Source organism: Hyla sarda, chromosome 5 (assembly GCF_029499605.1).
Source record: "Hyla sarda isolate aHylSar1 chromosome 5, aHylSar1.hap1, whole genome shotgun sequence".
Classification (NCBI taxonomy): domain Eukaryota; kingdom Metazoa; phylum Chordata; class Amphibia; order Anura; family Hylidae; genus Hyla; species Hyla sarda.
In genome coordinates this window covers 213,051,879-213,079,844 of record NC_079193.1, presented here as the reverse complement: position 1 = coordinate 213,079,844, position 27,966 = coordinate 213,051,879, and the positions used below count along the sequence as shown (strand labels likewise).

The following is a 27,966-nucleotide window of genomic DNA, read 5'->3' as shown; positions in this document are numbered from 1 at the left end:
TATAATGCATCCCTATGATAAGCAGCCCCCAGGGCGGAAGAGGCGGGGCTTGTACTGTGTCACCTGTAGTGGTCTGTGTTGTCCTCTGTCCTATGGCGGCCTGCTTCTCCCTGCGACTGCCTCTTCATAGAGCGGTCAGGTGAGTGTGGACTTGTATGCGGCATTTAGCAGCCTGTACGAGCGGTATTGCTGTTATTGTCGGCACTGTAGTGTGAACTGCTGCGGTTTATCCCTTCACAGTGAATGAGTTATAAATGACAGCAGGTCCTAGGACACGCATAGGCAACCTTCGGCACTGCACATGTTTTGGACTACACCTCCCATGATGCTTTGTCAGCATTTTGGCTGTAGGAGCATCATGGTAGATGTAGTCCAAAACATCTGCAGTGCCGAAGGTTGCCTATTCCTGTCCTCGGACGAGCTCGCGGGGACACTGTGGGCGGGTGTCTGAGAATTTAAATGCCGGAAGTATGTACCTCACAGCGGTACCGCACACTGTGTGAGTGTGAACTGTGTCAAGATGGAGTCATGCGGAAAGTAACAGATAACACCCCTCTAACCAGGAAAATAGCAGTGGGGTCTATTCAAGAAATCCCCGTCACTTCTACCAGCCTTCTCTGTATAGGTGCCCTTCATTAGTGCTAATACTTATTCTTTCCATTACATATTCATGCCTGGTTTGACCGAATGTGCATCTATTCTCTTTAGGGCAGTGTTTCTCAACCAGGGTGCCTCCAGCTGTTGCAGAACTACAACTCCCAGCATGCCCGGACAGCCAGAGGCTGTCTGGGCATGCTGGGAGTTGTAGGGTTTGCAACTGCTGGAGGCACCCTGGTTGAGAAACACTGCTTTAGGGGAAGGAGACAGATTTGCAGCCTGACTCCTCTGATGGACATTGAAGTTTAGCATATGTCACCCTGGTTTTACCAGACTTCATCTGATGGATAGTCCGGAGACCCCTATAGATGGACAGTCCTGCGGCTTTGGACACCTTTGCACTTGTGTGTTCATTCTATGGCTATTCTTTCCATAATACAGATATGCGTACTGCTGTTTATCATTATACTAGCTGAGTACCCGGTGTTGCCCGGTTTTTCCTTCCTAATCCTTGTTGGGGAGGAAAATAAACAAAGGAGGAAGCTTTTGACTTCCTGTCCCGTCCTCCTGTCCCGTCCTCCTGTCCCGTCCTCCTGTCCCGTCCTCCTGTCCCGACCTCCTGTCCCGACCTCCTGTCCCGACCTCCTGTCCCGACCTCCTGTCCCGACCTCCTGTCCCGACCTCCTATCCCGACCCGTAATATGTGTACCAGGTATTGAAATATCTCCAGCCGTATGGAAGTTATGTGGGAACATACATTCCCCATAGATTTGCATGGGACTTCAAACAAAAACCCCGACCCTCACAAATGGGGGTAGTAAAGAGTTAAATTTACTATCCTATATTTTAAGTGGACAGATAAGTAACATGTGATCAAGTATTATGGAAATATCTCCAGCCGTTTGGAAGTTATGCAGTAACATATATTTCCCATTGACTTGCATGGGACTTTAAACATAAACCCCGCCCCTGGCAAATGGGGGTGAGTAAGGGTTAAATTACCTATCCTATGTTTATTGCTGACATATAAGTAACATGTGTGCCAAGTTTCATGTTAATATCTTTAGCGGTTTGGACGTGATGCTGGAACATACACACATACATACATACATACATACACACATACATACACACATAGAGGGATATTTATCAGTGTTTGCTTATGTATTCTTTTTTTTTTTAGTAATTTTTTCCTTACTTTTTTTTTGCTTATGTGCGACGTATTTATCAACTGGTTTCAGCCTGTTGATTTTCTTTCACGTAAGCAATTTTTCCTTTTTTACTTTGGTAGTAGCTTTTTCTGCTCCTTGTTTGTGCTGGAGTAAATTTTGTCAATTTTTAACCCTGTTACGATTAAAAAAACCTGACTACCCGTAGTCCATTCTAAAATTCTTACTACGTAGTTAATTTTTGGAAAACTTGCTTTTCTCGCTTTCCAGTCAAAATGTCGCACGAAAAATCGCGTAGTCGCAGTTGCGACAATTTTGCGACAATTATAGTAAAGAAAACCTGACTAAACCCGTTGATAAATGTCCATAATAGAGTTTAAATATATAGATGTAAAAAAAATAAAGTATAGCACAGAACAGCGTCTACTAGTGACTATGGGGGAGATTTATCAAAACCTGTGCAGAGGAAAAGTTGCCCATAGCAACCAATCAGCTCGCTTCTTTCATTTTTAACAAGGCCTCTCTAAAATGAAAGAAGCAATCTGATTGGTTGCTATGGGCAACTGGGCATCTTTTCCTTTGCACAGATTTTGATAAATCTCCCCCTATGTTATTGACCGTTACTAACTTTGCAGACTGTGGACTGCTCTTTTGAGTCCCACCCAATGAAAGTATAACTTTGGGAAAAGCAAAGTCACCAGTTGAGGGGCATCATCTTACCCCCATTTGGTGCTTTAGAGCCACCCAAGGTCATGGCATTCTGGAGTTATTGGAACAGCCAAAAGGGAATGTAATGAAATCAAAATAAAGAACTGTAACTGTATGTTTACATTATGGATTTTTAAGACTGGATCTGCAAAAAATGCCGGAGTGGATTTTTCCTCGAAGCACACGATTAGGCTATGTTTACACGCCAGAATTTCCGCAAATTTGCGAACTCTGCGTGGAATGCATTGCCGTCGATGAGACTGCGTATTCCCATGCGGTCCTTGTGCCGGCATATCATGCCAGTGTGGTAAAGTTTACTGGGAGTCCATAGTAAAGCACGAGCGCATGCGCAGTTTACTATGAACTCCGCAGTTAGCGTTGGGCTAGGGTACACAGCATCATGAGGGTAGTTTGCGCGCGTAGTCAGCAGTCCCTAGTAAACTGCGAGCACATGCGCAGTTTACTTAGAACTTTGCTAGCATAATGAGCATAGAGGAGGAAGTCAGAGAGATTGACAGTGAAATGTAAGCTGAAAGTAAAATTAGGGATGCAACGAAATTTCGGCTGCCGGCAATTATCGGCCAAAAATGCCCTTTTCGGCTAAGGGGATTTCCTGCCGATAATTCCGGTGGGCGTGGCCTGAAATGGGGGCGTGGCTTTCACTTTATACACTCTTCGGTGTGAGGTGCAGAACTGCACAACAATATAACCCCAACGGGATAGCAAAACCTCTTTAGTCACATGTGTTCCCTATAAAACATAACTGTTAATACTAAATAAGGACTAAAAGGTAAGTGAAACAGTGAGAAAAAACACACACTTAAAAACACAACCCTAATTGCGTCTCTAAAGTACTGATTCATAAGTGTCACACTGGGTAGCCACAGATTCGACCATTTATGCCCTGTGTCCGGTTTTCAGTCCGGTCAGAAAACCGGATACGAAAAACAAAAATGAGCCGACCGGAGTAACAGTTTGACTCCAGTTGGCTCATTCAAATGAATGAGAAGGGGTCCGGCTGGGATACTGGAGAGCCCGCCTGCCGGGTCCTGTCCATGTATAGCTAAAACGTGGTTTGGCTGGAGTTCTCCTTTAAGCGTAAGGTGTTAGGCTACCGACATGTCCGATCTTTTCTTTTTTTCTGTGAATAAAAGCATGCCACAACTTATTGCCTTCCCTCCCTTTCTTTCCCCCTCCATAATACAAGTTTTGTGGCATTTTTCCCCCAAATAATGTGTAAGGGAGGCACTAGAAACCACACCACATGCATTTACACGTGTGTTTTTTTCCACCTATAGGAATCTATGGCTTTGTTCACACAGCAATTCAGCACAAATTCACTTCAGTAAAGCTTGCTGAATGGAATTGCATAATTCTGCCGGAATTACTGTGGTAATTTCTGTGTTCTCAGAACGCAGTATTCGGCCAAAATTCAAGCATCATTGACTTCAATGGGATTCCGCAGCAAAATTCCACAAAATACAAGACTGGTGTGCCTGCAGAGGAAATTCCGCTGTCTGAATGGGACTGCAGAATCCCATTGAAATCAATGGGTAGTAAATCTCAGCGGAATTCTTCTGCAGAATTTGCTGCGAAAATTCCGCTGTGTGAACATACCCTAAGAGTAGGTTCACACATACAGTATCCTGAGCACAGAATTTTCTGCTTCAGATTTCAATGTAAACTAAATGACTGAACACAGCTTCTAATATGCAGTTACAGATCCAGTGCATCAAATCTGTGCAGAATACTGTACGTGTAAATAGACCCTAAGTGCTCATTCACACGGACATATCCACAGCGTATTTTACGCTGCGCACCCGCCGATAATGGACCCTACAGTGCTGCCTCGTCTGTGCCTGCTCATAGCGGCAATCTGCCACTACGAGAAGACATGCTGTGATGTGCAAGTTGTTGCGCACATGCACAGTATACTCACACACATCACTGCCTCTCTCCCTGAGCTTGGCCAGGAGCAGCCGCAATGTGTGTGAGTATACTGTGCATGCGCGCGACAACTTGCACATCACAGGGTGTCTGATTGTGGCGGCAGATTGCCGCTATGAGCAGGCACAGACGAGGCAGCACTGTAGGGTCCATTGTCGGCAGATCTGTCCGTGTGAATGAGCCTTTAGGGTAAGTCAATGATAAAATAAACAGCAGAAAATAAGCAGAAAATCCGCTTGTGTGAATGAGCCCTAAGGGAGGAAAATCGACACAAAAGCTAAAAACCAAAGCCAGAGTATGCTGCAGTTTTGATAAACTGTCACTGAGCCAAAAACATAAAAGTTAAAAAACAAAAATGCAATGTTGATATGGCACCGCATATTTCCCTATGTAACATCTGGCCACAACATTTTTGGCCTAAACAAACACTGTGACGAATATGAAGATCCCATTGACTTCAGTGGGATCTTTAGCACATAACCACGTTGAAATCATATGACATTTCACTTCATTCTTTGCAGTTCCTTATCTCCCATTAAAGTCAATCGGTGCATAGTTTTTTAAAGGTGACCCTTTTAAAATGGTGGCAGAGGATCCCTTCACCTTCCGCCGTATTGCTGATCCAATGATGTAACAGTAATTATTAATGTAAGAGTAAATTAATTTCTTATGACAGAAAGTCCCTCTCAATTCCTGCCCTCAATTTCATCAGTGTCACAATTGTGACCAACATTTTGAATCATGCCTTGTTGAAATTATTTTGATTGCCTAGTCCTAGACCAATGTAAAATGCAACCTGCCATTGTTTCAGTAGTATGTTCCATAGGTACCAGTAGAGGGCACACATTTTCACCAAAATTTAATGGCATAGCTAATGACTGCACGTATGTCACTCTTAAAGGAGTACTGCAGCCATAGACAACTATCATGTGGATAGGGGATAAGTTGTATTAGGCTGCAGTACTCCTTTAAAGGGGTTATCCACCATAAGGTGATTTTAGTACTTACCTGCAGAATGATCTCCTTTCCACTCAGCTGTCCCTCCACGCATTGAAGCAGACAGGCTACCTGTCATCAACTGACTAGTGATGTAATGTCTGGAGCCGCACTCCAACCTGGGAAAACCAGAGACGACAGTAGTTTTGTAAGCTGTTAAAAATAAACCTTGTTGCAAAGATCACATAAGATAATTGTGAGACCACCATCAAACACAGGTACATACACTATATTATGAACTACACTAACTTTACAGTCCCTGTAGCATAGTCAAATAACCAAAATCCTGTAATACCCCTTTAAATCCTGTCCTTAGTTTGAGGATTAAAATCAGTGCTATGACTCTAATATACTTTAATGCTCCAAGCTTAAAAAAAAGATATGTATATATATACAGTACAGACCAAAAGTTTGGACACACCTTCTCATTCAAAGAGTTTTCTTTTTTTTCATGACTATGAAAATTGTAGATTCACACTGAAGGCATCAAAACTATGAATTAACACATGTGGAATTATAGACATAACAATAAAGTGTGAAAATATGTCATATTCTAGGTGGAAAGTGTCCCCAAGTGCAGTCACAAAAACCATCAAGAGCTACAAAGAAACTGGCTCACATGCGGACCGCCCCAGGAAAGGAAGACCAAGAGTCACCTCTGCTGCGGAGGATAAGTTCATCCGAGTCACCAGCCTCAGAAATCGCAGGTTAACAGCAGCTCAGATTAGAGACCAGGTCAATGCCACACAGAGTTCTAGCAGCAGACACATCTCGAGAACAACTGTGTGAATCAGGCCTTCATGGTAGAATATCTGCTAGGAAACCACTGCTAAGGACAGGCAACAAGCAGAAGACTTGTTTGTGCTAAATAACACAAAGAATGGACATTAGACCTGTGGAAATCTGTGCTTTGGTCTGATGAGTCCAAATTTGAGATCTTTGGTTCCAACCACTGTGTCTTTGTGTGACGCAGAAAAGGTGAACGGATGGACTCTACATGCCTGGTTCCCATCGTGCAGCATGGAGGAGGAGGTGTGATGGTGCTTTGCTGGTGACACTGTTGGGGATTTATTCAAAATTGAAGGCATACTGAACCAGCATGGCTACCACAGCATCTTGCAGCGGCATGCTATTCCATCCGGTTTGTGTTTGGTTGGACCATCATTTATTTTTCAACAGGACAGTGACCCCAAACACACCTCCAGGCTGTGTAAGGGCTATTTGACCAAGAAGGAGAGTGATGGGGTGCTGCACCAGATGACCTGGCCGCCACAGTCACCAGACCTGAACCCAATGAAGGCAAAAGGGCCAACAAGTGCTAAGCATCTCTGGGAACTCCTTCAAGACTGTTGGAAGACCATTTCAGGTGACTACCTCTTGAAGCTCATCAAGAGAATGCCAAGAGTGTGCAAAGCAGTAATCAAAGCAAAAAGGTGGCTACTTTGAAGAACCTAGAATATGACATATTTTCAGTTGTTTCACACTTTTTTTGTTATATAATTCCACATGTGTTAATTCATAGTTTTGATGCCTTCAGTGTGAATCTACAATTTTCATAGTCATGAAAATAAAGAAAACTCTTTGAATGAGAAGGTGTATACAAACTTTTGGTCTGTACTGTATATACTCACGATACTCCAGCCTCTGTATCGCCCGTCATCAGGCATGGAGCAAAGTTCGCTCCGTGCAGCAGATGTCACAGGGTACTGCAGGAGAGATCGCAGGGCGTTCCCAGCGGCCAGACCCAAGCCTTTGGATAGGGAATAATATGTCTTCCCTTTAATCAAGGGAAGGTATATTATATGGCTTATTTACTATGAGCGCACAGGCCATGAAATAAAAGATGCGTCCTACTAATGATACATTACACTCTGGAAAAAAACAGTCTATGAATAGCTTTAGCAACATACAAGTAGAACAAAAAACTGAGCAAAGGATAAATTTCCCGCTAAGCTTTGTGATTAAACTATTTAACAACAATTTAATTTACCATAACAATATGTCTTGTTGATATCTCTGCAACAGAATCAGTCAATGGTGTCGTGTTCCTGCCCTTGGTATACACACAACAGCTGGGCGCATGCAAGCCAGTGAGAAAAACTTTGAGAAAGCACAAAATGACTTGAAGACCCTTAAAAAGGACCCCGGAAATGACATAAAATTGAAATTATATGCATTATTTAAACAGGTAACCTTGTAATTATATAAGAAATACAACTTTGAAACTTTAGTAAGACTGGTATGAAGATTGTGTGTGTGTGTGTGTGTCTATGTGCACTAATGTCTTGTCTATGTGCACTAATGTCTTGTACTTTTTGCCTGTGCATGTTGTGTTTGGAAAAATGAAATGGATCCAAATGGTAATGACTTTTAATCCCTAAAACTATAACCCTTCAGTTCACCCTGATTTGATCTCCATAGTTATCGAACAACTAATGTTAAAACAGCTGAGAGCATTTTTTAGGTTTTTGTAGTTGTTATTTTTTAAATATATTTAGAACAAATTAATAGGAAATATCATAAATGATTATTAAACCATCGACCGTCCTGGTATATCAAAAGACAAGGCAAGCCTGTCCTTAAAGGGGTACTCCATTGCTCAGCCCCACCTCCTCATGATATCACGCCCTGCCCCCTCAATGCAAGTCTATGGGAGGGGGTGTAACGGCTGTCATGCCCCCTCCCATAGACTTGCATTAAGGGGGGTGGGCGTGATGTCATTAGGGGGCGGGGCTATGACGTCACAAGCTCCTGGTGCCTGCTCCAGTGTTCGGAACAGTTTGTTCCAAACGCTGAGCAGCGGAGTACCCCTTTAAAGTGGTTGTTTCAGGATGATAACTGTTTTCAATATGTTCTGTTAGAACAAAGACATGATGAGAAAGCTGTACCCCTTTGGTGCCCCCTCCTATGTAGCACAACAGTTTGTAACTCTGGAGGACCTCGCATGTCCATGTATTGCATGAGGGGATGTGGTTTTTCTCAGATGAGAAGACAAGCCCTTTAATTTTAGAGGTCAGTGAGGATCCCATATATTGAACCCAAGCTAATCTGATATTTGTTCTATAGCTGATATTTGAGCTGTTGATAAGCTTTCCCGTTTCTAGACATTTTTATAACATTAAACATGTGCGTACACTACATTGCACTGGAAAAGTTTCCAGACCCTTTCACTTTTTTCCCATTTTGTTATGTTGTGGCATTGTTCTAAAATAAGATGTACCCCTGTATACGAGGTCTCACAGCTGGCAATACATATTAGAACAAAAACCAAGCCAAAAGGTGGAGGAGACCACCTGATGAGCTAAGAGACAAGATGGTGTGGAGACACAGATTTGGAGAAGGGTCCAAAAGAAATTATGTTGCAGGGAAAGTTCTCAGGAGCACAATGGCCTCCACAATTCTTAAGTGGAAGAATGTTGGAAAAGCCAGGCTTCTCCAAGAGTTTACCGCCATACCAAACTAAGCAATCCGGAGAGAAGGGCCTTGGTAAGAGAGGTGTCCAAAAACCTCCAAAGGTCCTAATTGCAGATGGGAGGTCAACCATCACTGCAGCACTCTACCAATCTGGGCTTTATGGTAGACCGTTTAGGAAGAAGCCTCTCGTCAGTAAGGCTACATTCACACCTCATTTTCAGCCTACGGTTGCCGGATCCGGCTGAGGAAGGGGAAAACCGGGCGCTCCTGTTCCCCAGCCGGGACCGACGCTGAAATCCATTTACTTTATGGAGCCGACCGGAGTCAAACGGTGACTCCGTCAGCTCATTTTTGAGCCATATGTGGTTTCCTGACCAGACCTAAAACCGTAGTATACTACGGTTTTAGGTCCGGTCACAAAACCGGATACGAATCAAAAATTAGCTGACCGGAGTCACTGTTTGACTCCGGTCAGCTCATTAAAGTAAATGGATTTCAGCGCCGGTCTGGCTATGGTACGAGAGCGCCCGGTATTCCCCTCCCCCAGACGGATCCGGCAACCATAGGCTGAAAATTAGGTTTATTATTAGTTTATTAATAAACTTAGATATACCAAATCCAGGATGTCTCATAATGTTGTTCATTGTTTTGTTAAAAAAATAAATAAATAAATAGTTACCTTTTATGTTTTTCCAAGGCAACACATGGATCATGCAATACTCCTAAGCCTGGCATGCTGGATTTCGTAAATAAAGCAAAGTGGGATGCATGGAAGACACTTGGAACTTTATCAAAGGTAGGAAAACTATGCAGCGTTACAGTGTCCCTCTTGTTCCATATTACAAATCCGTAATCACTTGTTTGCTTCCATGTGATGATCAGTTTTTATTGCTGTATTATGGTTTATTATCTCTTAAAAGCAATGCTTTCACCTAATTTTAACAGAAACAATCATCTGTATTCCTCAGTGTAAAATAATGCAACATAACAAGAAGCCAAAATAAAATAAAAAATAAGATTTAGCAGAATTTCAGTTTTTACACATTGTCCCAACAAAAAAAAAGTAAACTCTTTTAATGCATGATTTATACCCCACAATTGTGCCATTAAAGGGGTATTCCGGTGACAAACAACAAAATCAAAATCAACTGGCTCCAGAAAGTTAAACAGATTTGAAAATTATACGATAAACAAGAGAATAGATCCAGCAACTCACCGCCGAGCTGACCGAGCAAATGGAGGCACAACGAGGCAGCAGATGGACAGGTAGATGTTAGAGGCCTCTGAGCCTCCCGTTACATCTACCTGTCCATCTGCTGCCTCGTTGTGCCTCAATTTGCTCGGTCAGCTCGGCGGTGAGTTGCTGGGTCTATTCTCTTGTTTATCGTATATTTGCTTCTATTTCTTGCATCCTGGCACCACTACTGGACTACAGTTTATTACATTGGTTGGACTGCATTGTTTATTACCTTTGAGATGTGGACCTTAGTTTTGTTTGTTCCCATTACTTCCACCCTTATACTTGCACTCGTGGTTTTGTTATGTGCCTCCCTTCATCACTTCTTTATTTACTTGAGATTTGAAAATTACTTCTATTAAAAAATCTTAATCCTACCAGTACTTATCAGCTGCTGAAGTTGAGTTGTTTTTTTGGCTGACAACAGTGGTCTCTGCTGACACCTCTGTCTGTCTCAGAAACTGTCCAGAGCAGGAGAGGTTTGTTATGGGGATTTGCTGCTACTCTGGACAGTTCCTGAGACAGACAGAGGTGTCAGCAGAGGGCACTGTGGTTAGACAGAAAAGAACAACTCAACTTTGGCAGCTGATAATTACTGGTAGGATTAAGATTTTTTAATAGAAGTAATTTACAAATCTGTTTAGCTTTCTGGAGCCAGTTTATATGAAAAAAAAAAAATTTTCACCGGAATACCCCTTAAAAAATATAACTTGTCCCCCATAAAACAAGATTTCATATAGATAAGTCAATGGGAAAATAATGTTATGGCTCTTGGAATATAGTGTGGGTACCTCAATAAAGATAAGGAAAAACATCATTCAGAGACAGTAGTACAGTTCAAATGCAAAGCTTCTCCTGCATTTTATTCTCCAACTCAAAATATACTGATGTATTTTTATTGGCGCAAAATAAAACAAAATCTACTTGTCTAAGCATGTTATCATGCCCTTACTATACAAGTGGCTTACTTCCAGACTCCCGACAAAACAAGCTTCAAATATGTTACCTCAAACAAATTGCAATTGCCCTAAGAGAGGCTAGTAGATGTCAGGACTTCAGGTCAAGTTCCTTACCCAGCACAGTGCAGACATACTTTCAGCTAGTTTTTAAACCCATTAACATGCTGTCTTCAGCACCTATGCTGAACTGGGCTCATTTGAAAACCTGGTGTGGCCCAAGAAGCATGATAAAAGGCCCCCAGTTCGACTCTCATCGCCTTTCATCCCATAAAAACTCAGGGCCAAAAAATAGGATTTACCAAAAGTAAAAAAAAGTTTTGTGAGAGATTTAACTAACTTCTGGATTCCCCATATCTCACCCAGCTTCTCCTGGATAAGATATGTGCTTCCTGGAACCCGACAAGTCATTAGGGAAATATAACAATCCCTGACAATTCTGTCACTGTTAGTGGGAATGAAAAAAAAAAAAATCACTGTGTCCTGAAGGTCAAAATTTCTCAAGTGGATGTGTCTTCAGAAAATAATCCATTGTTTAAGCAAAGTTTTATGTATTTTAGAACCCCTTAAGGACACAGTCCATTTTTGTCCTAAGGACACAGTAAATTTTATTTTAGCATTTTCGTTTTTTCCTCCTTGTCTTCTAAAAGCCAAAACCTTTATATTTCCATCCACAGACCCATATGAGGGCTTGTTTTTTGTGCAACCAATTGTACTTTGCAATTACATCACTCATTTTACTATAAAATGTATGACAAAACCAAAGAAATATAATTTGTGTGCGGGGGAAAGAGATAACCGCAATTTTGCAGTTTTTTTTTTTTTCCACGCTGTACACTTTACGGTAAAAATGACACATCTTTTATTCTGTAGGTCAGTACGAATACAGTGATACCCATGCTTACATATTTTTCTATTATTGTACTGCTTTTAAAAATAAGTTATTACGAAAATTTAGTTTTTTTTAAACAAAATAAGTATGTTTAACCCCTTAAGGACCAAGCCCATTTTCACCTTAAGGACCAGAGCGTTTTTTGCACATCTGACCACTGTCACTTTAAGCATTAATAACTCAGGGATGCTTTTACTTATGAATTTGATTCCGAGATTGTTTTTTCGTGACATATACTACTTAGCAGTAAAATTTCGACGATACTTGCATCATTTCTTGGTGAAAAATTTCATAAAAAATTAGAAAATTTAGCAATTTTCGAACTTTGAAACTCTCTGCTTGTAAGGAACATAGACATACCAAATAATTTATATATTGATTCACATATACAACATGTCTACTTTATATTTGCATCATAAAGTTGACATGTTTTTACTTTTGGAAGACATCAGAGGGCTTCAAAGTTCAGCAGCAATTTTCTAATTTTTCACAAAATTTTCTAAATCAGAATTTTTCAGGGACCAGTTCAGGTTTGAAGTGGATTTGAAGGGCCTTCTTATTAGAAATACCACACAAATGACCCTATTATAAAAACTGCACCCCTCAACGTATTCAAAATGACATTCAGTAAGTGTGTTAACCCTTTAGGTGTTTCACAGGAATAGTAGGAAAGTGAAGGAGAAAATTCAAAATCTGCATTTTTTACACTCGCATGTTCTTGTAGACCCAGTTTTTGTATAAGGGGTAAAAGGAGAGAAATCCCCCCAAAATTTGTAACCCAATTTCTCTCGAGTAAGGAAATACCTCATGTGTGTGTAAAGTGTTCGATCGGTGCAGTAGAGGGCTCAGAAGCGAAGGAGCGACAATGGGATTTTGGAGAGTGAATTTTACTGAAATGGTTTTTGGGGGGCATGTCCCATTTAGGAAGCCCCTATGGTGCCAGAACAGCAAAAAAAAATCCACGTGGCATACTATTATGGAAACTACACCCCTCAAGGAAGGTAACAAGGGGTACAGTGAGCCTTAACACCCCACAGGTTTTTGACGTCTTTTCGTTAGTCAGATGTGTAAAAAATTTTTTTTTTCACTAAAATGCTGGTTTTCCCCCAAATTTTACATTTTTACAAGGGGTAATAGGAGAAAAAGCCCCCCAAAATTTGTTAGGCAATTTCTCCTGAGTACGAAAATACCCCATATGTGGCCCTAAACTGTTGAACCTTGAAATACGACAGGGCTCTGAAGGGAGAGAGCGCCATGCGCATTTGAGGACTAAATAAGGTATTTGCATAAGGACGGAACCGGATGCAAGAATGACACTTGCCTCCGATACCAAAAATACCCTATGGCAGTGTTTCCCAAACAGGGTGCCTCCAGCTGTTGCAAAACTTCCAGCATGCTTGGAAAGTCAATCACTGTACTGGGAGTTGTCAATACTGCAATACTTGGAGTTGTCTTGCAACAGCTGGAGGCTCCGTTTTGAAAACAGTGTCATACGAGAATTTTTTTATTTGGGGGGGGGGCTGTGTAGGGGTGTGTGTATGTAGCGTTTTACTTCTTATTTTGTGTAATGTAGTATAGTGTGGTGTTTTTAGGGTACACTCACACCGCCGGAGTTTGAGCTGCGGCGGAAAACTTGCTGCATCTCAAACTTGTAGCAAGAAGCTCGCTGTAGACCCCGGGCGTGTGAATGTACCCTGTACATTCACATGGGGGGGGGGGGGGGGGGCAAACCTCCAGCTGTTGCAAAACTACCACTACCAGCATGCCCTTTGGCTGTCTGTGCATGTTGGGGTTTGAAGTTATGCAACAGCTGGAGGCACACTGGTTGTGAAGTTTGTTACTTAACTCAGTGTTTCGCAACAAGTGTGCCTCCAGCTGTTGCAAAACTTCAACTCCCTGCATGTACGGTCTATGAGTGCATGCTGGGAGTTGTAGTTTGCAACAGCTGGAGGCACACTGGTTGCGAAACACTGTGTTAGGTAACAAACTTCACAACCAGTGTGCCTTCAGCCGTTGCAAAAACTACAACTCTCAGCATGCAGTGACAACTGAGCATGCCCTTTGGCTGTCCGTGCATGCTGGGGGTTGTAGTTATGCAACAGCTTGAGGCACACTGGTTGCAAAACACTGAGTTTGTTACTTAACTCTGTGTTTCCCAAAAAGGGTGCCTCCAGCTGATGAAAAACTACAACTCCCTGCACGCCCAGACCGCCGAAAGACATGTTGGGAGTTAGTTTTGCAATATCTGGAGGGTCACAGTTTGGTGACCACTGTGCAGTGGTGTCCAAGCTGTAGCCCTCCAAATGTTGCAAAACTTCAACTCCAAGCATGCCAAGACTGTCCAGGCATGCTTGGAGTTTTAGTTCTGCAACATCTGTATTTTTTTTTTTTAAACTGTAATATTTATTAAGGTTTTTCACAGAAACAGAAGTAAATAACAAACAAAGCTGAAGCAGAGCATGGGACGCAGCCCAATGTAAGCATATCAAAAGCGAATAACGAGCCAATGATGAGATCAGGGTATGTCAAAATTATTGATAAGAAAAACATAGAGACCATCCCCAACCTCGGGGCACATATCTAACCAATGGAACTTAAAGAGGCACTGTCATTGTTAAAAACTTTTCATATATTGCAGGACTCATAATAATATGACATTTCACAATATACACCTGTTAAAACATTTTTTTTTTAATTTTCACCTGAAATTCAAGCTCAAAATAGCCACCACTAGGGGTCGCCTGTCTTTTAGCCAGACAGACTAGTCTAGATTTTACAGCATACTGGATACCGGCCGTAAAGCATACTGGTATCCAGTATAGGAGATTTCTATTGTGTATGCAAAACTACAGATAAAGGATGTGTGGACATGCTGGGAGCTGTAGTTTTAAAACAGCTGGAGGCAACACTGCTCTAACACAGTTATTTACAAACATTGCAGCTTCAGTTGTTACTAAACTACAACTCCCAGCATGCTGAAATAGTCAAAGCTTTCTCGGACTCCTGAATGACAAAGAAGTTGATCAGACATTCAGGAGTCTGTGAAAGATGAATGACACACATTATGACAGCTATGCTGATTAGCATCCAGCTTTACTAGAAGAAGATAAAACAGATAGAACATGTATTCATTAAAATTCTGTACTTTTATCTAAAAAATCATTGTACTAATTTTAAAAAGATCTATTCTTATATTTATACATTTTATCCTGTTATGAATTCACCATAATGTCTTCTGATTACTGCAGACAAGCTCCAAGTATCTTCCTCTGACACATGACACAGCATTAAACCAGAGAGGAAAGGGTTACAGAGTAGAGAGTACTGATTGGCTGACTGCACAGGCTTGCTCCTGTGAGGGAGACAGACTGACACGCCCCCTCCAGCCTGCACAATGAAAAAGTAACTCACTAGATGATAAATGCTTATATCTCTGGATATATAGGTCCGAGACACATACAAATGATATGCACATGATCAGGATTGGGTCCCGAGTAACATATCACTTTTTTCTTTTTTTTTTTGCACTATGACAGGTACGCTTTAAGGTAAAAAGGGAGACATACTGCACAATACATGGAGGAGGGGGGCTGAAAAAGCCCCCCAACAAGGAAAGACGGGGGGGGGGGGTAAGAACATAAACAACCTGGATTATATTGTAGTAGTGTGTATTACCTTGTTGTAATTGTTTTATGCTAAATCCTGCACCAAGGGTCCTGTGACAGGGCTCATAATTTTACACAGAACTATATGGTTTTACTAAAATCTTATAATTGAAGCATGGTCTCTTATACATCAATTCATCATGTACCAGTAACCCTGGTATTATCCTTGAGGTTTATGGTTACTATTTTTCATTATATATTTTTCTAACTCCTAAGGTATAGGTGTATAACCATAGTATACCTCGGTTAATTAATTGTGAGCTGCGCTATCCATTATTCTACAAAAAATAGAAACTGATTAGAAAAAAGAGAATTTTTTAGCATGTTTCGAACCAGTAAAAGAAAATATAGGTGGCACATTTACTTTAACCCCTTAAGGACTCAGCCCATTTGGGTCTTAAGGACTCAATTTAATTTTTACGTTTTCGTTTTTTTCCTCCTCGCCTTCAAAAAATCATAACTTTTATATTTTCATCCACAGACTAGTATGAGGGCTTGTTTTTTGCACAACCAGTTGTCCGTTGTAATGCCATCACTTACTTTACCATAAAATGTATGGTGCAACCAAAAAAAAATACTATTTGTGTGGCGAAATTAAAAAGAAAACTGCAATTTTGATAATTTTGGAAGGTTTCGTTTTCACTCCTTACAATTTACGGTAAACATGACATGTGTTCTTTATTCTTTGGGTCAATACGATTGAAATGATACCCATGATAACATACTTTTCTATAAGGGTGCGTTCACACGGAGTAAATGAAGAGTAATTCACGCCGAAAAATTTAGGAGCAGATAAACTAATTTAATTTTCGCGCGGAATTGCACGCAGACATGGGGAGAAAGAAGTGAAGGGTTTCTCAGCCATTTCCGCGCAAATTGCAAGCGAATGACGCACAAATTGCCCACAAATTCCGCGCAAAAAAACGATGTCGGGCGGAATTTTATTTTTTTTTTACCATTGATTTCTGCTAGCGGATTCCGCTTGAAGAATGAAAATGTTCTTTCTTCAAGCGGAACGGAATTCTGCTTGCAAAATTTACGCAGTGTAAACAGGACAGCAGAGATAACATTAAAGTCAATGGGCAGAGGAGATGTGCATTAGTTTGGAGCAGAGAATTCAAGAGGAATTACTCGAGTAAATTCCTCTTGAATTACTCCGAGTGAACGCACCCTAACTGTTGCGCTTAAAAAAAAAAATCGCAAACTGTTTAACCAAATTAGTACTTTAAAATCCCCCTATTTTGAAGACCTATAACTTTTTCACTTTTCCGTATAAGCAGCAGTATGAGGGCTTATTTTTTGCGCCATGATCTGTACTTTTTATTGATACCATATTTGCTTATATAAAACTTTTAATACATTTTTTTATAAATTTTTTGGGGGGAATAAAATGTTATAAAAATTTTTTAAAAAAGCAGCTATTTTACATTTTTATTGGGGGAGGGGGTCTTCACATTTTTTTAAAAACTTTTTTTACTTTTATTTTTACACTCTAATAGTCCCCATAGGGACTATTTATAGCAATCATTTGATTGCTAATACTGTTCAGTGCTAGGACATAGCACTGATCAGTATTATCGGTCATCTTCTGCTCTAGTCTGCTCGATCGCAGACCAGAGCAGAAGACCCATGGAAGGCAGCGGAGGCAGGGAAGGGGACCTCCGGCTGCCATGCTGGAGGATCGGATCACCGCAGCAGCGATGCGGGCGATCCGATCATCCATTTTAGTGACTGCAGCGCTGCATCTGAGGGGTTAATGGCGGATGTCCGTTATTACCGGCGGGTCCCTGGCTGCTATCAGCAGCCGGGACCTGCCGCGCATGACACGAGCATCGCTCCGATGCTCGCTGTTATGCATAGAACGTAAATGTATGTCCTGGTGCGTTAGGTACCAGCTCACTAGGACATACATTTACGTCCTGCATCGTTAAGGGGTTAAAGGGTAAAGAATTATAGGGGAACTCCGGTGGAAAACTTTTTTACATTTTTTTTTTTTTTTTTTTTTTTTTTTTTTTTTTTTTTTTTTTATCAACTGATGCCAGAAAGTTAAACAGATTTGTTAATTACTTCTATTAAAAAATCTTAATCCTTCCAGTATTTATTAGTGGGTGTATACTACAGAGGAAATTCTTTTCTTTTTGGTTTTCTCTTCTGTCACGACCACAGTGCTCTCTGCTGACACCTCTGTCCATGTCAGAAACTGTCCAGGGCAGACGAAAATCCCCATAGCAAACTCTCCTGCTTTGGACATTTCCTAAAATGGACAGAGGTGTCAGCAGAGAGCACTGTGGTCGTGACAGAAAAGAAATCCAAAAAGATAAGAACTTCCTCTGTTAGTATACAACAGCTGATAAGTACTGGAAGGCTTACGTTTTTTTATAGAAGTAATTTTACAAATCTGTTTAACTTTCTGGCACCAGTTGATTTAAAAAATAAAAATAAAAAAATAAGTTTTCCACTGGAGTACCCCTTTTAAGGACGGTTTATAGACCAATAAAGTGTTAATGTCTCCGAAAACTCTAAACAGGTTTTAGAATATCTGAATGAACTTGTAGAGTAAATGAGTAAATGTAATATCCTGAGGTCATTGTTTACCCCCAAGTCTTTAGAAATGCCTGAATATATATTATGAGAACATCTACTATTTTGTGGTAGGGAGATTAAGTCAACAAAATGCTAAAGTCTCTCATTATCTTATGTATTACATGTGAGGAACGTGTTATGCAATGTTTGCTATGCATATGAGAAAAGGTCTATAACTATATGGATGAGCAATAGTTCCTTACTGTAAACAGACTGTGGAAGGTAGAGGAAGAGCAGCTACTTGGAACCACCTGCTTTAGAGCTGTAGATATAGAAATAAATCAGTGTGCCTGCATTATTGTCTAATTCTGTATTAAAATTATCCATCACCAGTTGTAGACTTCCCTTTTCCCTCCTCTGTTACAAGCATGAAGCAGCACAGCCTAAACTTATAGAGAAGAGATTCTCAAACTTATTTGGTCTACTGCTCACTTTTTTTTTTTTTTAGAAATAAAATTCTCTGCATCCTCCTAAAGGGTTGTGCTACCTTGAAAGTTGCCCCCAAGGATAACTTACTGATCACAGTGAGTCCGACTGCTAGAGTCCCCTGCGATTTCAGAACCAGGAACCCAAGTCTCCTGTTAAAATAGAGTGGCAGGTCACACATTCATTCTCTATGGAAGCCGCAGAAACAGCCAAGAATCAACATCACAGGACTTTTAAGCAAGGTTGACACTTGCTTATTAAGACATGTTGGTAGACTTGACCACTGGCCAGTTATAACATTTATTGTGTCTTTACCATTATTACAACTTTAACTCTGTTACTCAACAGATAAAACATGTACTAACAGTTTTTCTAATTCTTCTTTCAAAATTGGCTTCTACCACCCCTTTTTCATTCAACTAAAATGTTTGTACTATATATACTTGGCGTGAAAGGCGTAAACCTACAATAAATACCAAAAAAGTTGCTAAACTTTTTTTCCCCACACAAATCATTTTTTTTTTTTAGCTTCACTGTAGATTTTGTGCTAAATGGATGTCATTACAAAGTACAATTGGTCACACATTAAACAAGCCCTCAAATGGCGCTGTGGAAATTTAAGAGTTATTGCTTTTTTTAAGGAGAAGAGGGGGGGGGGAATGAAAAAGCGCCAGATTCTCGAGGTTAAATCATATCTAAGTCCATCTGACACTTCTAAAAACTATGGTTTACTCTCTAACAATCTATTCCTGCATGTCATACTGAATTCTCTCTCTCCCTCTCCCACTTGTATTTACATTGTCAATTTTTTTGTATATATTATCAGGATGAAGCCAGGCAATCCTATATAGAACTTGTAAACAGTTTGATCTCTTCTGAAGTAGCTGCAAAAGATTTTGCATCACTAAGCACAGGTCAGAAATATGATACATTACAAGTTGTCAGTGAAGACAACATAACTAAGATATTTCTGAACAGACCAGAAAAGAAAAATGCCATCACATTGCAGGTAAAGAACTTAATCTGTTTATGTCATCATAATTTGTTTTGAAATAACTTTGTGTCCCTTAGTATATACTGTAATATAAAGGACATGTGTGGTTGGTCAAACCTTGTTGGATTGTGGGTTGTTGCAACGTGTTGAGGAAGGCTAACCAGCTGAGACTGACCCTTCAGGAATCTGGTGGATCCTCCAGTAGACTCCTGAACCAAAAAGTAATGAACTAGCCTGTTTACATTCATAGACTTGTTATACAGTAGCTTACTGAGATGACAACTTAAAGGCACAGAGGTACACTGCTGTGCATTTGTAAACAATGGACGAGATGTGGCAGACCCCCACCAATGAAACATTAGTGGCCTACCTAAAACTCCTGCTACTCAGACTTTTCATAAACAGCTGTAAATATAAAGTATTAGGTCCATATACTATTTTAAATAGTATATCTTTGGATCATATATATATATATATGGGAATATGCAAAGCAGCTCATTACACAACCTTTTCAGGTAGTGTTCCCTGGTATCAGCTTAGCTCCTGTTAAGGAATATAAAAAGCTGAACGGGATATATGCCAAGCCAGACTACTCCCCAAAAGATACGTTTTTATATATATATATATATATATAATTATAATTTGTGACAGAGCCCGACTGACCATATAAAAAAAAAGTATATGGCCATTGGGGGCTTAGGAACTCACTTTAATTAATAAAAAATATTGTGAATAAAACGAGACTTGTCGCTAGTTGGTGCTTGAAGAGGGCATCAGCTTCTCACATTGTCACTGTGCATTGATTGGAAGTGCTGTGCAGGCAGGGTCATATCATATATAGCTTCCTTGACCTGTGACCCCTGTCCTGCATGAGACTTCTACGTGGATGAGCAGAGCTACACCATCATGCAGGCGATGCTGAGGTGCACTGCTAAAGATCTCCTATGGGCACGCCCCCTCTCATAGACTTGCATTGAGGGGACGGGCGTGACGTCACACGGGGGGGCGGAGTCCTGACGTCACAGACTTCCGTTCCCGTAGTCGCGACTCCGACCCTCCAGCACTTCCGCACAAAAAACAGGTGGGTGCCGCATGCGATACTGCGGGTGTCCCCAGCGGCGGGACCCCCGAGATCAGACATCTTATCCCCTATCCTTTGGGTAGGGGATAAGATGTCTAGGGTGGGAGTACCCCTTTAATGCATTTAAGGCTTTCTAGCTACTGAATAATAAAGTGTATGGTATTCCCTGCCATTCTATGCTGTAGGTTGTTGAGTTTGCTTTTCAAAACCTTTCATAATTTGTTTTACTCTTTCAAACATTTTAATATTTTATCTTTCAAATTTTTATTTCTTTCAGATGTACAGTGAAATTTGTCTGGCTCTTGATGAAGCTAGCAAAGATGACTCAGTTATTACTGTAGTGACTGGTATGTTCATCCCTGCTTATTTTATATCTTTATACACATTATACATTAGCCCCTAGATGAAGCAGGGTGTAAATGTACTCTCTGGCTACCCAGACTTAAGGGGGTTGTTCAGCAAATAAAACAACCTGTGTATAGTCTCAAAAAGTATAATAAAAGGAAATTATTAATATAATGTTATTAGCCATGCTGCACAGATCTCTTTTTATCAGTTCTGCTCTCTCCCTTGTAGCGGCGACCTCATCTCACACAGAGATCCAGTACCCCCCCCCCCCCCTCCCGTCTGCTTAGAACAAGACCATTGATGTGAAGAGAGGGAGCGCATATTACTCCTCATTAGATTTTAAGGCAGCAGGAAACATTTTACAATAGTTTGTCAGAACAGGCTCACTGCTGTCTTTTCTCAAAAATGCTTACTGTTGCCTTAAATGTTGTGAGCCTTAATATAAGCTCTACCTCCTTCACCTTAATGGTCTTATCCTGAGCAGACAGGAGGGGAGCAGGGAGGCTAGCTCTCTTTTGAGTACAAGCCAGACAGGTCAACTGATAATGAAAGAGATGTTTAGTATGGTTAATATCATATTAATAAGTTGCTTAATTATACTTTTTGACACCATACACGGGTTGCTTCTTTTGCTGGACAACCCCTTTAATGCACGAGGGCTTACATTTACATCCTGCAGCATCTGCGAGCTATGAATTGAGTGCAGGAGCCAGGACCTCACCTCTAATGGCAGACCTCAGCAATTACCCTGATATCTGCCATTAACCCTTTAACCCAGTAGCTGATAATTACTGGAAGGATTAAGATTTTTTTTTTAATAGAAGTCATTTACAAATCTGTTTAACTTTCTGGCATCAGTTGATTTAAAAAAAAAAAAATGTTTTCCAGTGGAGTACCCCTTTAAATCCTAAAGGTAAATTAGAGTGGCTCCTGCTCTTACTGACTCTCTTTGAATATGATGTATTAAAGGATGGATTATAAAATGGCTCCAGCTTTGTATGATCTATAACCTATCCATTTTATTGTATGACTGAATATGTTGATAACTGCTGATCATGGAGAGCTCCTGGAGCTGGAGTCTTGGATGTTTTAGAGCAGTGGTCTTCAAACTGTGGCCCTCCAGATGTTGCAAAACTACAATTCCCAGCATGCCTGGACAGCCGTTGGCTGTCCGGGCATGCTGGGAGTTGTAGTTTTGCAACATCTGGAGGGCCACAGTTTGAAAACCACTGTTTTAGAGACCAGATTGTTCTGATAAGAAGCGCCCTCTAAATTCAACTTTGTTGTGTTTTTTTGTTTTTTTTCTTAAAGGGCATGGTGACTACTTTTGCAGTGGTAATGACTTAAATAATTTTACCAATATTCCTCCAGAAGGCAAAGAGAAAATGGCTAGTGATTCTGCAGTCATTTTACAGTGAGTAGATTATTTTTAAATGCACTGTGTGTTCTGTTAAACACACTGAAACGTCTAAACAATCCCTAGAGTCCATTTCCAAATGTTTCAATGACAGATGAGTGTAAGAAAGTATTTTGTGCACATACTACTTTCTTAGGTTATCTTTTCTTCTATTGATTTGTAGGGCTTTTGTCAACAAATTTATTGATTTCCCTAAGCCTCTTGTGGCTGTTGTAAATGGACCTGCGGTCGGTATCTCCGTGACTATATTGGGATTGTTTGATATTGTCTATGCTACTGACAGGGTAAGATTCATTTGTTTTGTGATAGGGGAAACATTTTTTCTGTAACTTTTTAAATTATATTAAGAGTTTTTATTGGTAAATCCTTTTTAATCTTAATTTATTCTCCAGCGTAATTAGAAAATAATATATAAAATGTAATCTGAGTGATGTGCTGAGAAAATGAGATTTAGATACATTAGTGAATACAGCCATCATGTTTTGACATCATTGTATAGTTCTTGTAGGGATAAAATGTTTTTAATGCTTATGCCATATATAAATCTTATGAATCATGTATGCATTTAAACCAAATATACAAACTTATACATTGCATCTTGTAGCCCAAGAAGAGTCATTGCTCTTCCCTGCCGTCTGTTGCTTATTGACAGATTCCTCCCTATGCACAAATATAGGGAGAACTCATTCATTATCAGGTGGGCTTGTGGTAATGGGGACTGTTCTGTGGGTACACTGTCCCAAAGTAAGGGACAGGCTTCTGAAAACACTGGGCCAAATTTGTCAATCTGCATGAGACAAAAGTGTCTCCGCTTTGCCCATAGCAACCAATCGCAGCTCAGGTTTTATTTTACTAGAGCAATTTGAGAAATTGCACCTGAACTATGATTGGTTATTATGGGCAAAGCAGACACATTTTATGCAAATTGATAAGTTTTGACTATTGGGTCTGTCCCCATGTTATGCTGCCCTCCATAAAGGGAACCTAATCTAGATGACAGCTTTGCTTTAAAGGCAAATGATCAGCAACAAATATTCTGCTTTTACTGCTTTTTTGTAAAATGAATGTTTTTGGTTTTCAGTTCAGTCATTATTCTTTTATCTAAAATAATTATTTTACTTACAATACAATATTAACCTTATGTTTGTTTCTTTTGGTAGGCCACTTTTCACACTCCCTTCAGCCAGCTAGGACAAAGCCCTGAGGGTTGTTCATCATATACTTTCCCACGAATTATGGGCCTTAGTAAGGTGAGTATTGGTGGTAACGAGTAGAAGAATTGAGCTGTCAAAACTCCCCAGCATAAATAAGGCACAGATTGCCTACTTAAACCCAAAAGGAAGTGAAAAAAGGAACAGAAGATCAAGGCTCTTCTCCCATAAGATGATATTAAAATTTAAGTACATTCCATATATCACAACACATTTCTATCCCACACCGGGATCTTCGTCAGTAACTGGCATCTTCAGTGCCTGAGGAAGAACCCTGTGCAAAGGGGAAATGCAAATTCTTCAATTATCACCAACCCGCTATAGCAGAGACCAGACAGACGGAGAAGCTGCTGACTCAACGACAAGCTAGTTTACACACTCATCAAGCACAACCCTCAAAAAAGTATGTTTATGTACCCTGAAAGGCTTGATGATCACCGTTGGCAAGCAGGAGATTAATATAATCCTAGGTTTGCCTCAAATTAAAAAATGTCCAGCAGCAAAAGCAATATAAAGATTATACTTCAATTTGAGGCGGGCCTATCCTTTAATGAATTAAATATGTATCGGCATCTTTGTCTTTCGTGCCAAGGCTTATTTCAAAGCTTTTATCAAAGGAACAGATGCTAGCTAAAGACAATAGACATGATTAATGTGCAAATCCTCAAATGCAGTAATTTTCATTAAAGGGGTATTCCGGTGAAAAATATATATATTTATATTTTTCCATATCAACTGACTCCAGAAAGTTAAACAGATTTGTAAATTACTTCTATAAAAAAAATCTTAATCCTACCACTACTTATGAGCTGCTGAAGTTGAGTTGTTCTTTTCTGTCTGACCACAGTGCTCTCTGCTGGCACCTCTGTCTGCCTCAGGAACTGTCCAGAGCGGGAGAGGTTTGCTAAGGGGATTTGCTCCTAGTCTGGACAGTTACTAAGGCAGACAGAGGTGTCAGCAGAGAGCACTGTTGTCAGACAGAAAAGAACAACTCAACTTCAGCAAGGTTAAACCTCATGCTGATTCCTGACTTCATATGAGTGTGGTGTCCTGAATATTGCAACAAGAAGCCTATCACTTGAAAGCTAGGATTCTGGGATTTAGTTTGATTCCAGGATCTAACCTTTAGAGTCTACGTGTAACACACATTTTAAAAATATAAAAAGCTATAGTTAAAGATATAAGGCTAAATCTCAATACTCTTTGACTCTGTGTGTCTGTAAGGCATGGGTGAAAATTAGAAGAATGCCTGTCACCTCTTTCTGATGAGAAAAGGGAAATACAGTCAATAGCAGTCAGTGTGCATTCTCGGATTTATGTTTGTACATATTTTATACTAAAGTAGTGAGAGGATGAGTAGTTACTCCTCCGCACCTAATCTGGACATTTGTCAACTCCAGGACTGTATACTAGCATCTGGAGCATGGAGACCCTTGGTGATTTAGTTTTGGTGATTTTTTCAATATATGAGCATGTAGACATACAGACAAAAAAATGTTTGTATGCTTAAAATTAGGACCGAAAAACCCAAAATGCATCCTGAAATATCTTCATACTGACAAAAGTGATAAGGAGTGAAAATTAACAAAAATCAGTTTTTACTTTTGAATTGTGCTTCAATAGAATCATTAACCCCTTAAGAGTTGTATATGAGAAAGCGAGGAGGAAAAAACTAAAATGCAAAAATAAAATTGGCCTGGTCCTTATGGTTAAAATGGGCTTTATCCTTAAAGGAGTACTCCGGAGCGCTGGTACATAAAAAAAAAAAAAAAAAAGTTTACCTCATCTGATACCTTTCCAAGGATACCTCATTTGGCAAATTTGGCCCAGCCATTCCCTTGTAATTGCCACCTGTAGCAGTAAGCAGCCATGTCATAAAGACTACATTTCCCATGACTCCCTGCGCCAGCTTCCTGTTAGCTGCTGCTCTCTCCCCCTCCTCTCCCCCCCGCCCCCCCCCCCCCGGAAATTATAATAAATTATAATAAAGTGATGCCCACAGCTCCTTCCCTTGTGGTTATCTCCTCCCATCCTCCCCCTCCCAGCTCATCAGCCCTCTCCATGTGCCCACTAGCCCACTGATCCATGTGCCCACTAGCCCACTGATCCACCCATCCATGTGCCCACTAGCCCACTGATCCATGTGCCCACTGATCCACCCATCCATGTGCCCACTAGCCCACTGATCCATGTGCCCACTAGCGCAGTGTTTCCCAACCAGGGTGCCTCCAGCTGTTGCAAAACTATAACTCCCAAATAGCATAGGGCTAACGCTAGGCTCCTATCGCTGCCTACGTTAGCCCAGCGCTATTTGCGTAGTGCTGCGGCATTCTTGTGACACCGCTAGTGCAGTGTTTCCCAACCAGGGTGCCTCCAGCTGTTGCGAAACTACAACTCCTAGCCTGCCCGGACAGCCTGTGCTAGATGCATAAAAACAGCCCCAAAAGACACTTCTCACCTAACCTGTGGGAAAACAGGTAAAACGTAGTTGTTTGTTGTTGTCTGTTAGTATTTTTTTGAATACTTTTGTACACATTCCTTTCTCATACCAGTCTAGTACAGTGTCTCTACATTAGAATGGCATAACTCACAGATTAGCCTTGTGTAATGCATCCATGGGCTAACTGACAGGACACAGCATGTGCCACACACATATATCTTTAAATGTGGTTAAGTTTTCAATAAAGTAAAAAAAAATTAATCACACAGAGGAGGAAAGAATGTGATGGCTGCTTCCACAAAGACATGACTCTGGGATGCTCGTTGATGTACTAATACTGAGTTCTCTTCCCTAATATTATACTGTTCTCCATCTTAGATATGTGGTTAGTATATATTATGGGTTATATCCTTGTCCATGGCATGTGCTTCCATGGACTAACCTGTGGGTTGTACCATTTTGTTTACTAGAAATGGGGACTGCACTGTTAAAAGAAAGGAATGTGACCAGAATTTTGAATACATGTATGTTGGAAAACTGTATGATTTCTTATTCTATACATAATAAAGAAAAACAATAGAAAATGGACTGCCCCTTTTAAGCTTTAATCACAACTGCCTGAAGGTGCCCCCTATATGTAAAGTGCCTGGGTGGCATTTTCGTACTGCCAGATGTCTACTTTCTACAAAGAGCATATATGATTGGGTAAAATATGTGAGATTTTATAATTCATGTTTTAATTGTTAACATTCAACACCACTGACCATTATGTTAGACTTCTGCGCATCCAGAGGTAGAATGGCACTGCTTTGCATTTTGTTTGCTGTGTTGGAGGTTTACTGTTCCTATTCTTAAAATCAGTGTCCAATGTGTTTCTAACAGGCTGTAGAAGTTCTTCTTTTTAACAAGTTGCTGACAGCGCATGAAGCTTGCAAGCTTGGATTGGTCACCGAAGTTTTTCCGGATAGCACTTTTCAGAAGGAGGTTTGGGAGAGACTCAAGGGTTATGGTGAACTACCCAAAAATGTAAGTGAAATTACACTAGTACTAGAATTGACCCCTTAATGACCACAGACGTATATTTATGCCCGTGGCCAGCTCCCGATCTGTGAAGCGCACTCAATCTGTGGAAAGGGGATAAGTGTCTATGGCTGCAGATCTCCTGTAATGGAGAAATGCGGTGGAAAACTTTTAGCTTCTCCTGTGCCCGGGCTGCAAAAACAAAGTTCACCTTCCTACGGTCCCCTGCTGCGACGGTATTGGCGTCCCGTTCCTCCAGCACTGCTCGGTCCCTGCTTCTTATCCTCGTAACGTCACACTGCGGTCAGTGTATCGCCAGCCGCAGCGATGTCCGCCTCGGCCGGTAATAGGCTGAGCGCTCTGTCTTGTAAGGAGCTCGGGCCGGCTTCTCACATGACAGTGCGCTCAGCCTATCACCGGCCGAGGCGGGACATGGCTGCGGCCGGCGATACACTGAGCACAGTGTGACGTTTTGAGCCTGAGAAGCATGGAGCCGAGCAGCAACGGCGGAATGGGATGTGGATACCTCCACAACAATGGAATGTAAGGTAGATGAGCTAAAGTTACTGCCTGTTTATATGTTTTCATGTACTGTTAATGTTATGTCTGACACTTTTTTCTTATAGTCCTTAGCTTTCTCCAAGCAACTGATCCGCGAGACTGAAAAAGAAAAGCTACACACTGTTAATGTTCAAGAGTGTGAACGCCTCAAGGAGCGCTGGTTATCGGACGAGTGTATGAATGCAATTATTAGTTTCTTCCAAAAGAAAGCAAAGTTGTGATTGTATTCACACTAGTATGTTCTAATATATATATAATTTTCATATGATTATACATTTTTTAACTAATAAAATGTCAATTCTCA

The 27,966-nt window shown here is 40.7% G+C and overlaps 1 protein-coding gene across 3 annotated transcripts; it reads left to right on the top strand.

Moving 5' to 3' along the window:
- Positions 1–27,966, top strand: LOC130273768 (enoyl-CoA delta isomerase 2-like). Of its 3 annotated transcripts, none has more exons than XM_056521073.1 (10): positions 1–139; positions 7,443–7,605; positions 9,529–9,627; positions 19,417–19,599; positions 20,943–21,012; positions 22,325–22,427; positions 22,594–22,714; positions 23,591–23,680; positions 26,964–27,107; positions 27,728–27,966. In XM_056521073.1, exons 1-10 carry the CDS (start codon positions 15–17, stop codon positions 27,881–27,883), a joined length of 1,254 nt encoding a protein of 417 aa, XP_056377048.1. In that variant the 5' UTR covers positions 1–14; the 3' UTR covers positions 27,884–27,966. The 3 variants fall into 3 exon arrangements, with proteins under 3 accessions (XP_056377048.1, XP_056377049.1, XP_056377050.1); XM_056521074.1 differs by lacking the exon at positions 1–139 and adding an exon at positions 456–499; XM_056521075.1 differs by lacking the exon at positions 1–139 and adding an exon at positions 510–625.

Coding starts and splice junctions, on each gene's coding strand:
- LOC130273768 (XM_056521073.1), top strand. CDS start 15: ATGATAAGCAGCCCCCAGGGCGGAAGAGGCGGGGCTTGTACTGTGTCA. Junction 19,600..20,942: donor AAAATGCCATCACATTGCAG/GTAAAGAACTTA, acceptor TATTTCTTTCAG/ATGTACAGTGAAATTTGTCT. Junction 21,013..22,324: donor AGTTATTACTGTAGTGACTG/GTATGTTCATCC, acceptor TTTTTCTTAAAG/GGCATGGTGACTACTTTTGC.